Genomic DNA, 12,047 nt, shown 5'->3' with positions numbered 1-12,047 from the left:
AATTCACTGCTGTAATCATAGCAGGTATCACCACAGTCAGTATGCACTGCTGTAATCATAGCAGGTATCACCACAGTCAGTATGAACTGCTGTAATCATAGCAGGTACCACCACAGTCAGTATGTACTGTTGTAATCATAGGAGGAAACACCACTATATGCACTGCTGTAATCATAGCAGATACCACCAGTCAGTATGCACTGCTGTAATCATAGCAGGTCCCACCACAATCACTATGCACTGCTGTTATCATAGCAGGTACCACCATTCAGTATCCACTGCTTTAATCATAGCAGGTACCACCACAGTCAGTATGCACTGCTGTAATCATAGCAAGTTACCACCACAGTCAGTATGCACTGCTGTAATCATAGCAGGTACCACCACAGTCAGTATGCACTGCTGTAATCATAGCAGATACCACCATAGTCAGTATGCACTGCTGTAATCATAGCAGGATACCACCACACTCAGTATGTCCTGCTGTAATCATAGCAGGTACCACCAGTCAGTATGCACTGCTGTAATCATAACAGGTATCACTACAGTCACTATGCACTGCTGGAATCATAGCAGGTACCACCACAATCAGTATGCACTGCTGCAGTGAAAGCAGGTGCCACCACAGTATGCACTGCTGTAATCATAGCAAGTTACCACCAGTCAGTATCCACTGCTGTAATCATAGCAGGTACCACCACAATCAGTATGCACTGCTGTAATTATAGCAGGTACCACCACAGTCAGTATGCACTGCTGTAATCATAGCAGGTACCACCAGTCAGGATGCACTGCTGTAGTGAAAGCAGGTACCACCACAGTCGGTATGAGACATTGTGCTTCGATACCAAAACAACACCATCAAAAGATTTTCTGACACAAGCAGAGCATATTATGCCCTACAATACCCCATTATACTGTGGCAAGTCCAAAATTAGTGCCACATCCAGTTCTTCAAATTATCAAAGCTACACGACGGACATCCTCACAAAACTGTCTCCTCTAAAGACTTCTATTCCTTCATGATCATGGACAGAGAAGGAGGTAACCACATATTACGGTGCGCCAACCTCTTCAAATAAGTATGTTGTCGATGAGTATGCCAAAATTGAGAGTGAGCGCTTTCTTTACATTCAACTTAATCAAAAACGCCTGCATATATAACAGTATGCTCATCTCAGGGACACATTCAATGCTGACGTACATGCGAACGTTCAGAATGTGAGTAGATTAGTTATTTTGCCTTCATCCTTCACAGGTGGACCAATATACATGCATGAGAAGACTCAGGATGCCATGACGTACATCAGGCAATATGGCAGGCCCCATCTCTTCTTGGTTCTTTCGGTAAAGTCACGTAGAAGGGAAGTAATAAAATAATAAAAATAAAACATAATAAAACAATTCTCACGACGTTTCGGCCACAACGCAAGCAGCCATCCTCAGGCGAAGAATGAAACACCCCAAGCTTGGAGCGTATATTTAAGCTGGGTTAGAGGGGGGGGAGGTGGGAAGAAGAGCGCCTAAACAAAATAATTTGCATATCAAGAGGAATTCAGCATATGGAAAATGCGTAGGAGGTGGGCGGGGGGGGGGTTCCAAATCAATACTATGCCCGTGCATTATGCAGGATTAGCAGCATCAAAGGGGGGGGGGGGGGAAGGGGGGGAGCATTAACAAAGGAAAGGAATGTTAATAGTATGTAGCTGTAGTTACTAAACAACCACGTAAAAAACTACAGTATAAACTGAATGACAAACTAAAGTATAAACTACATAGCATCATCAGTAAACTTACTATACTCTACAATAAGCTGAGTTACTAACAGTAAGTAATACATGAAATATTCTACGTTGTAAAAAATTATATAATATGCTTCCATCTAAACTTTATTCTCTTACATCACACGCGTCTATACCGTACTATATACTTCCATAGGCAAAACCAACATTAAATTACATACTGTATTGCTATAAACCACCCTATACCTTATACATTTTTAATATAACACTATGTATTATTCTACCCACCCTAATGTGTATCAAAATGGTTTATTACGTCCTTCCAGTGATTGCTAAGCCAGAATCCATCTTCTCGGTTAAAATTGTCTCTGTGTTTGTAAATGTGGATCGCCTCATGTACGAATCTCTCATGATAGCCAGATGGCTTGCAGAGAACCTCTGTCTTGGAGAAGTCAATGTCATGTGAGCCCACTGAGTTGTAACAGTGATCTGCCACGGCTGAGGTGTTTGTCCTACAGTGTTTCAGGTCAGCTTTATGTTCACGGATGCGGTCCGAGACATGTCGTTTGGTTTCCCCAATGTAACTGCTACCACAGAGGCAACTTAGTTTGTAGACACCAGGGTACTGTATGTCTGGAACCACATCTTTTACAGACGGTACCAGATCACGGATTTTATGTACTGTGTTGAATCGGACCTGGATCTTGTGTTTAATCAGGATTTTGGAGATCTTTTTTGTGACCCCAGCAATGTAGGGTAAGGTGATGGTCTTGAAAGGCTCCTCAACAGGATCTTTCTTGGTGGTTGGAGTGATGGCTTTGCGGATTGTGTAGTCGGAGTAACCATTAGCCTTAAGAGCTTGGCGTACGTGTTTGAGTTCACTGGAAATGTGTTCATGGTCGGAGATGCATTGGGCTCTATGATATAGAGTCTTGATGAGAGAATTCTTCTGGGATGGATGGTGGTGGGAATCCGGTTTTAGATAAGCATCCGTGTGGGTGGCTTTCCTGTAGACAGAGTGGCTCATTGAACCATCAGGTCTCCTTTTGATTAGGACATCCAAAAAGGGTAGCTTGCCATCATTTTCGACTTCCATGGTGAATCTGATGGCTGGGTGTATGGAATTGATATGGTCGAGAAATTGGTCTAGAGCAGGCCGGCCATGTGGCCAGATGACAAAAGTGTCGTCTACGTACCTCTTCCATAAGAACCAAGAAGATGAATCCCTGCAGTCACGAAAGCTTTAAATCGAAATTTAGGCCCCATCTCTTTATCACCTTCACTTGCAAGTCTAAATGGAAGGAGATCCAAGTTGAGCTTTGTCCAAACCAAAAGGCAACAGGCACACATGACATCATTGCAAGGGTCTTCAAACTCAAAGTTGATGAACTCATGAGGCTTATTACGACTAAGGAGGTGTCTTTGGAAAGACAATATTCAACTTGCACAACATTGAGTGGCAAAAACGTGCTCTTCCTCATGCTCACATTTTGCTATGGATGACATTCATGCAAGTGACATTTACACATTTGTCAGTGCTGAGCTACCTGACCGCCATCAAGACCATGCCCTATTTGATGTCGTCTGCAAGCAAATGGTCCATGGCCCATGTGGGCAGTTCAATGCAAATTCGCCATGTATGCAAGACCGCAGGTGTACCAAAACGTATCCCCGCATCTTCTTGAAAGACACTCAGTCAGGCCATGATGGCTATCCTCTATATCGTGGCAGAAATACTGAGCATGGTGGATTTCAAACAACGCTCAGACCTCCCACTAACTCTGAAATGAAGGTTGACAGCCAGTGGATCGCTCCCTACTGCCCTCTTCTGTGCAAAATCTTTGAGCCCCACATTAATGTGGAATTCTGCAATTCTGTGCAAGCCATCAAATATGTTTGCAAATACATCAACAACGGCTCTGACATACCTGTCTTTGCCTTACAAAAAGAGGGGCAAAGTGTGGATGAGATTTAAAGCTTTCGTGACTGCAGGGATTCATCTTCTTGGTTCTTTCGGTAAAGTCACGTAGAAGGGAAGTAATAAAATAATAAAATAAAACATAATAAAATAAAATAATTCTCACGACGTTTCGGCTACAACGCAAGCAGCCGTCTTCAGGTGAAGAATGAGACACTACCAAGCTAGGAGCTTACATATAAGCTGGGTTGGAGGTGGAAGAGCGCCTTAACAAAAAGAATGTGCATATGAAGAGGAATTTAGCATATTCATGGGAAATGCATAGGAGGTGGGTGGGGGGGTTTCATAGTCATATTATGCCCATGCATTATGCAGGATCAACAGCACCAAGGGGGGGTGCAGGGAGTAGCATTAACAAAGGAAAGGAATGTTAATAGTATGTAGCTGCAGTTACTAAACAACCACGTAGAAAACTAAAGTATAAACTACATAAAAAGCTAAAGTATAAACTGCATAGCACCATCAGTATACTTACTATACTCTACAATAAGTTGAGTTACTAACAGCAAGTAATACATTACAATTCTACGTCGTAAAAATTATATAATATGCTTCCATCTAAACTTTATTCTCTTACATCACACGAGCATATACCGTACTATATACTGCCATAGATAAACCCAACATTAAATTATATACTGTATTGCTATAAACCACCTTATACATTTTAATATAACACTATGTATTATTCTACTCACCCTAATGTGTATCACCCTGCTATATGTTTACTATACAATTACGATACTATATATTACTTTGTACATTGTATTAAGCATATAAGTGTTATACTATCTGTTATTATACGCTGTACCATTGACCGTCGTGTCAATGGGTGAGTCGTGGGGGGAAAACTTGCAGCGGAGCAAAGAATCCATTCCCTGCGGAGAATACAATGCCAGTGAGTGGAACGCGGTCTGAAAGTCACCGTAAACGTGAACACAATCAGTTAAGATCCGAAATGGTTTATTACGTCCTTTCAATTAAAAAAGAGGGATGCCATTGTCATCCTCTCAGCCGACAAAGGCAATGCCACTGTCATCATGGACAAAATAGAATACAACAACAAAATTCAAGAACTACTCAACGATGGCAGCTATACAAAAATAAAAAGAGACCCCACCAACAGCCTCGTCACTAAAACCAACAAAATCATTTCTGATTCAACCGCATTAATTGATCAGACCAAACAGTTCTCGTTGAAACCTTCTGCAGCCAGGCCACCAAGATTGTACGGCTTGCCAAAGATACATAAAGAAGATACACCTCTTCGTCCCATTGTCTCTACTATCAACTCCCCCACCTATAAATTGGCTCGTTTTTTGTCTGAAATCCTACGGCCTTTCACTGGAAAAACCACTTCTGCGGTACTAAACTCTACTGACCTGATATCGACAATCAAGGGGATTGCCCTGTTCCCAGACAACCTGGTTGTCAGTTTTGATGTGGTTTCCTTATTCACCAAGGTTCCTGTACCTGACACCATCGCAATCATTGAAGACTTGGTTCATCAAGGACTGAATGCTGGGGTACCCCCTCTGGTGAGACACTGCTTAACCAATACATACTTCACCTGGAATGGAACTTTCTACAAGCAAACTGAGGGCACCCCAATGGGCTCCCCCCTATCTCCGTTGTAGCCAACATCTTCATGGAGAAATTTGAGACTGACGCCATCCAGACTGCCACTCTACGCCCGACCTTATGGAAGAGGTACGTAGACGACACTTTTGTCATCTGGCCACATGGCAGGCCTACTCTAGACCAATTTCTCGACCACATCAATTCCATACACCCAGCCATCAGATTCACCATGGAAGTCAAAAAAGATGGCAAACTACCCTTTTTGGATGTCCTAATCAAAAGGAGACCTGATGGTTCAATGAGCCACTCTGTCTACAGGAAAGCCACCCATACGGATGCTTACCTAAAACCGGATTCCCACCACCATCCATCCCAGAAGAATTCCCTCATCAAGACTCTATATCATAGAGCCCAATGCATCTCCGACCAGGAACACATTGCCAGTGAACTCAAACACGTACGCTAAGCTCTTAAGGCTAATGGTTACTCCGACTACACAATCCGCAAAGCCATCACTCCAACCATCAAGAAGGATCCTGTTGAGGAGCCTTTCAAGACCATCACCTTACCCTACATTGCTGGGGTCACAAAAAAGATCTCCAAAATCCTGATTAAACACAAGATCCAGGTCCGATTCAACACAGTACGTAAAATCCGTGATCTGGTACCGTCTGTAAAAGATGTGGTTCCAGACATACAGTACCCTGGCGTCTACAAACTAAGTTGCCTCTGTGGTACCAGTTACATTGGGGAAACCAAACGACATGTCTCGGACCGCATCCGTGAACATAAAGCAGACCTGAAACACGGTAGGACAAACACCTCAGCCGTGGCAGATCACTGTTACAACTCAGTGGGCTCACATGACATTGACTTCTCCAAGACAGAGGTTCTCTGCAAGCCATCTGGCTATCATGAGAGATTCGTTCATGAGGCGATCCACATATACAAACACAGAGACAATTTTAACCGAGAAGATGGATTCTGGCTTAGCAATCATTGGAAGGACGTAATAAACCATTTCGGATCTTAACTGATTGTGTTCACGTTTACGGTGACTTTCAGACCGCGTTCCACTCACTGGCATTGTATTCTCCGCAGGGAATGGATTCTTTGCTCCGCTGCAAGTTTCCCCCCCCACGACTCACCCATTGACACGACGGTCAATGGTACAGTGTATAATAACAAATAGTATAACATTTATATGCTTAATACAATGTACAAAGTAATATATAGTATCGTAATTGTATAGTAAACATATAGCAGTGTGATACACATTAGGGTGGGTAGAATAATACATAGTGTTATATTAAAATGTATAAGGTATAGGGTGGTTTATAGCAATACAGTATATAATTTAATGTTGGGTTTATCTATGGCAGTATATAGTACGGTGTATGCTCGTGTGATGTAAGAGAATAAAGTTTAGATGGAAGCATATTATATAATTTTTACGATGTAGAATTGTAATGTATTACTTGCTGTTAGTAACTCAGCTTATTGTAGAGTATAGTAAGTATACTGATGGTGCTATGCAGTTTATACTTTAGTTTTTTATGTAGTTTATACTTTAGTTTTCTACGTGGTTGTTTAGTAACTGCAGCTACATACTATTAACATTCCTTTCCTTTGTTAATGCTACTCCCTGCACCCCCCCTTGGTGCTGTTGATCCTGCATAATGCATGGGCATAATATGACTATGAAACCCCCCCACCCACCTCCTACGCATTTCCCATGAATATGCTAAATTCCTCTTCATATGCACATTCTTTTTGTTAAGGCGCTCTTCCACCTCCAACCCAGCTTATATGTAAGCTCCTAGCTTGGTAGTGTCTCATTCTTCACCTGAAGACGGCTGCTTGCGTTGTAGCCGAAACATCGTGAGAATTATTTTATTTTATTATGTTTTATTTTTATTATTTTATTACTTCCCTTCTACGTGACTTTACCGAAAGAACCAAGAAGATGAGTGTGGATGAGGTTAAACTTTTTGTCCAAGGAAGATACATCAGTAGCAATTAGGCCATTTGGATAATTATTGGCTCCCCCATCCATGAGCGTTCCCCCAAGGTCGTCCATTTGCCAGTTCAACTTGAAAATGGCCAACGCATCTACTTCACCCAAGGAAATGACCAACAACAGGCCCTGGCTCCACAAGATACCACCCTGATGGCGTTCTTTGTTTTGTGCCGAAGTTATCCATTTGTTGCCAACCTGCTCTAAAAGTTCCAATGTGCGTGTGTAAGTCGATGTCTGTGTGTGTGTAAGTCGATGTGTGTGTGTCTTTTTTGCCCGCGCAACGCCGGGTACTTCCTGCTATTAGGCAATATTTATGCTCTCACGGTCGCCATCCCCCCCTCCCCACTTCCTATTATTCTTATGGAAGAAAAACTCCCCGTTATACATCGTTTCGTTATAAGTTGCAAATTTCTGGCGACTAGCTCTGATTCATAACCTAAAAATTTCAATTACGGTAAAGAGATTACTTCTTAAAACTCGACTAATCATCAACCAGAGAATGGTTACTTTCCAAAACCAGTCCCCTCAGTGCTGTGATCCAAAATAAGGGTGGATTTGGTGGACAGTTTTTTGTTATGTCGGCTGGCAGGTGGATACCACCCTGATGATCCTAAATACAGGTTCAGCGAGTAGCGACATGGTTTGCATGCGGCTTGACAGGAAGACTCTTTACTTCCGGCTCTGAAAAGAGGTCAAACCAGCATAGCTGCCAGGTGGTGGAGGGGGGGCTGCACTGCTTTACATACATGTTTGATGATTTTTTCTGTTTAAAACAAAAGCATATCAACCAGGATGGGTCAGCCCCAGAGACTTCCAAGACCCAAATTTGCTTGTTTTGAAGTCTCCATCATTCACATTTCCATGCTCACCTTGGCGTATTCTTGTGCTAGCTTCTGATACTTGGCTTGAGTCTCCGATGCCATGGCCGGGCAGTTTTCTCGCACACACCTCGGTCTTGCCCACAATCCCAGAATCTGAATCTCCCCCAGGAGATGGGAAATACAGCTGACGAGCCACTTCCCAAGATGGCCGTACCACTCTAGCTCTTGCCGTCGACAGGATCTGCTGCTGCTGCTAGAATCGAGAGGAGACAGCACAGGCATTCCACATGCAATCAGACCACAGGGACAACAGCTAAAAGTGGGCAGCTATGAAGGACAGTGCGACACAGAATGAGGTGTATAGCCAGCCTGATTGCGTTTGTCTCCCCGGTGCTGATGATCACGAAATACTGTTATTCCAGATCTCCGTTTTAGTTTCAATTAACCTTGGAGAGGCTCAGGGCAGTTTCAAATCGCGTGTTATTTGATGTTGCATAACACAGCTAGAAATCGAACCTGGATTGTAAGCGTGAAGCATAGTGCACATGTACCACTTATATTGCCACTCCACACGAAGCACACACTCGCCAGCAAATAGTAAAAATGTTCTCTGGCAGACCCACCCTCATGGGACATAAATACGTTATCTATTTTTCCAGCAAACTCGTGTTAACATACGCACAATGGTGCCAACGGAGACATTAACATGAGGTGAGCAACTCGTGCGTGTGTCTTAAGCAGGGGCACAGTTATAGATTTCAACGGGGGGGGAGGATGCAAGATCCGACTATGGATCTCCCCCCTCCTCTCGACTCACGTTAATTGATATAGCTAGGGATGTTTATATACTATTTTACAATAATATGTAGGTTATAACTATATATTGTTTTAGTTGCACTGTTTATTGGGTTTAGAGGAAGACAGTCTGACATCTATATATATAAAAGGGAAATGTGTGAATGTGTGTCTGTTCGAAATGTTTAGCATACTTTCCAACATGCTACAAACTTGAAATTTGGCATGTGGGTAGCTTCCAGACTGTATACAATGCTAAAAGTCTTAAAATAGACTCATAGCTCAGTGAGCCTTACCTGGTAAAATTAAAATAGTAATAAAAATAGTTTAAGGAGAAATCGGTCAATGAGCTGACAGGGCAATGTTGAACTTGCGTCGAAATAGCACGTCCCAATACTATATGCAGTGTCAATATTATGTTATATTCAGTAAAGTAACCTAAACGCGATACAATTTAGCGCAATAAAAACACAAGCATACACCTCACACTTCATCACAAAGATGAGGATGTGGCACAGCCATTCGATAAGTTTAACACAATTTCGATGTAAAGCTTTCGTGACTGCAGGGATTCATCTTCTTGGTTCTTTCGGTAAAGTCACGTAGAAGGGAAATAATAAAAGAATAAAACATAATAAAATACAATTCTCACGACGTTTCGCCCACAACGCAAGCAGCCGTCCTCAGGTGAAGAACAGGGCCTGTCGGAAAGACAGCGTCCGAATGATAATTATGTTTTATTTTTTATTATTTTATTACTTTCCTTCTACGTGACTTTACCGAAAGAACCAAGAAGTTTAGCACAACTCAGGTCCAATCCAACTCCTCCTCGACGATTCAATTCCAGAGCTGAACAAAGCACGTAACTTCCTGGCAACACTTATCGTGATTTCTGTATTGTTTGATAAGAAACACGATTTCCAAGTGTGTGCATGGTACGTACCCTGTGTGTTAACAGACAAAAAACTATCTTATCAGGGATAATGTGCTACTTGAGAAGTTAGGCAAATTTATATGAGCTCATTTGTGGACCATTCATTTTGCCTGGAGGTGAAAAGCAGGATACCTACACACTTATAAGATAACTCTCAAACTCTTCCACAAATCGCGTCCTCGTGTTCACAGCAGTTGTGCATAGCAGTCATTTCCTTCTCAATCTTGGGTGAGTAGTGCAAATTTTACATTCCTGCGGCCGGGATCAATCTGTGAAAAACAGCTTCATAGCTCATCGGATTCCCCCAGCCTAAATAAAGATTCTGATTCTTTAGTACAGCCACTGGTTATTCCCCTTCAAGTACAACCTACTAATTACTACTTTGTGGGATGTCACATACGCCGGCCACAGGAACGTGGAATTCACACCAACGGGGAGTAGAACGATGTCCCACGCTCGAATGCAGAGAGCACAACCGAGAGCAGCAGCAGTGAGACAGGGAGATGGGGAGACAGTGAGAGGGAAAGTCGGTGAGACAGGGAGACGGCGTGACAGGGGGACGGTGAGAAAGGGAGACAGCAAAACTGTTATACGATGAGACGGGGAGACAGGGAAACGGCGATACAGAAACATGACGAGACGGTGAGAGAGGGAGACGATGTTCCCCACTCACGTCACTGTGGTTAGTGCGTAGCCGCGGGGATTCTTAAAGCTGCAGCCTAACCACACTTCACCACAATACACTCAGAAACTATTCTAACGAACATGTAGAGCAGGGCCTACTCATAGAAATAATTAGCACAATGCCTTTCGTTTCGAACGTTTCCTTGTAATATTAAATCTAGGTCTGACGTTTCGAATCGAGGGCCCTTCTTTAGAGAGAGGGCATTCATTTTAACAAAGCAACAACGTAGTGCTGCGAACCAAAATATGTTAAATAAAATGACACGTGGGACATTAACAGACATTGCCAAATGAAATACTACACACTAGATACAAAAGCCTGAAGAGAATAAAGGTTTCAATGGCTCTAGATTTGAAGCTTTCGTGACTGCAAGGAATCATATTCTTAGGTTTTTTCGGTAAAGTCACGTAGGTAAAACATCAAAATTAATGAAAATAAAATAAAACAAAAATCACCTCAGGTGAGAGCTCTCACCTGAGGTGATTTTTGTTTATTTTATTTTCATTAATTTTGATGTTTTACCTACGTGACTTTACCGAAAAAACCTAAGAATATGTTTCAATGGCTCATGAATTTCAATGTAAACCCCGTGTTAGCTACCCGTTGCGCTCTGTATCCAAGCCGTCTCACGCAAGCTCGCAAACATCGTTTCAGGTGCCAGTCAAGCGCGTCATGATACGAATGTTGATTATTAGTCCTAATGTATTATTAATAGTTATAACTATGACGGCGCTGCAGTGGCTACTGTCACGCATCACTCCCATGCATTGCCAAGGCACAGATGTCACTGATGTGCCATGGCGCGCTGCTTGTAAGTCGAACTCGTCAGAGAACCCTGCGGCTCGTGCCGACATCACCGGGACTACGCATCGCGGCTGCGATTGTTCACGGAAAGGCGCCGAGAGCCGCCGTGTGAACTCAAGAGGAGGGAGGAAGCACGCACCGGGAGGGCGCGGTGAGGCCTGGGCGAGGCGGCGGCGTTCGTGGCGCAGGCTCCCGGCCAGGGCGTCTAGGCAAGACGGGGGGTGGGGCGGGTTTCGCAGGACACTCTCCGCCTCGGGGCCACTGGCGCGCGGCTGTTCGCCATCGGCGCGCCGCAAAGATGACGGCACCAGCAGAGAGGGACGCGGTGGAGGAAAAGGTTGCAGAGGGGCGGCGCTCCGCACTCGCGTCCACACCGAGGGGTGCGGCGGCGTTGGCGACGCGGGCCGCGACGTATCCGGGTCACGAGGTGAAGCGGGCGAGCGTGAGACCCGTGATTGGCCAGTCGCACTGCGATGGGAGTTATGCTCTCCGATGGAAGGGATGGGAGATTTTTCAGTTTCATTTCAGTTTCATTTAACACGTTCCTTCGGAGTGGGCAGGTAGGAACTTGGTTGGACAGCGCATTCGTGCACGACAGACAGAAATATAATCCCTGGTGGGCAATGTGGAAGCTGTTGTTCCTACCTGTATAAGTGCCGTGTATCGTGTCGTGTATAGTGTAGTGTA

General features: G+C 43.7%; 1 protein-coding gene across 18 annotated transcripts in view; it reads right to left on the bottom strand.

The window, feature by feature from the left end:
• The window catches only part of PPP1R21 (protein phosphatase 1 regulatory subunit 21), a 118,665-nt gene extending 106,868 nt beyond the window's left edge, over positions 1–11,797 (bottom strand). For 8 of the 18 annotated variants that reach the window (XM_078602641.1, XM_078602642.1, XM_078602647.1 and 5 more), the window contains exons 1-2: positions 11,500–11,796; positions 8,191–8,395 (exon numbers count right to left, since the gene is read on the bottom strand). In XM_078602641.1, the coding sequence (XP_078458767.1) occupies positions 8,191–8,244 (54 nt within the window). In that variant the 5' untranslated portion in view covers positions 8,245–8,395; positions 11,500–11,796. Of the gene's footprint in view, positions 1–8,190; positions 8,396–11,499 lie in introns of all 18 variants that reach the window. The other 10 variants (XM_078602635.1, XM_078602636.1, XM_078602637.1 and 7 more) reach the window with 4 other exon arrangements.
• Between the last annotated feature and the right edge of the window lie 250 nt (positions 11,798–12,047).

The sequence above is a fragment of the Lampetra planeri genome, chromosome 18 (assembly GCF_965212315.1).
Source record: "Lampetra planeri chromosome 18, kcLamPlan1.2.h2, whole genome shotgun sequence".
Lineage (NCBI taxonomy): Eukaryota > Metazoa > Chordata > Hyperoartia > Petromyzontiformes > Petromyzontidae > Lampetra > Lampetra planeri.
Note: the sequence above shows the minus strand (reverse complement) of the source record. Positions and strands in the feature narration are given on the sequence as shown.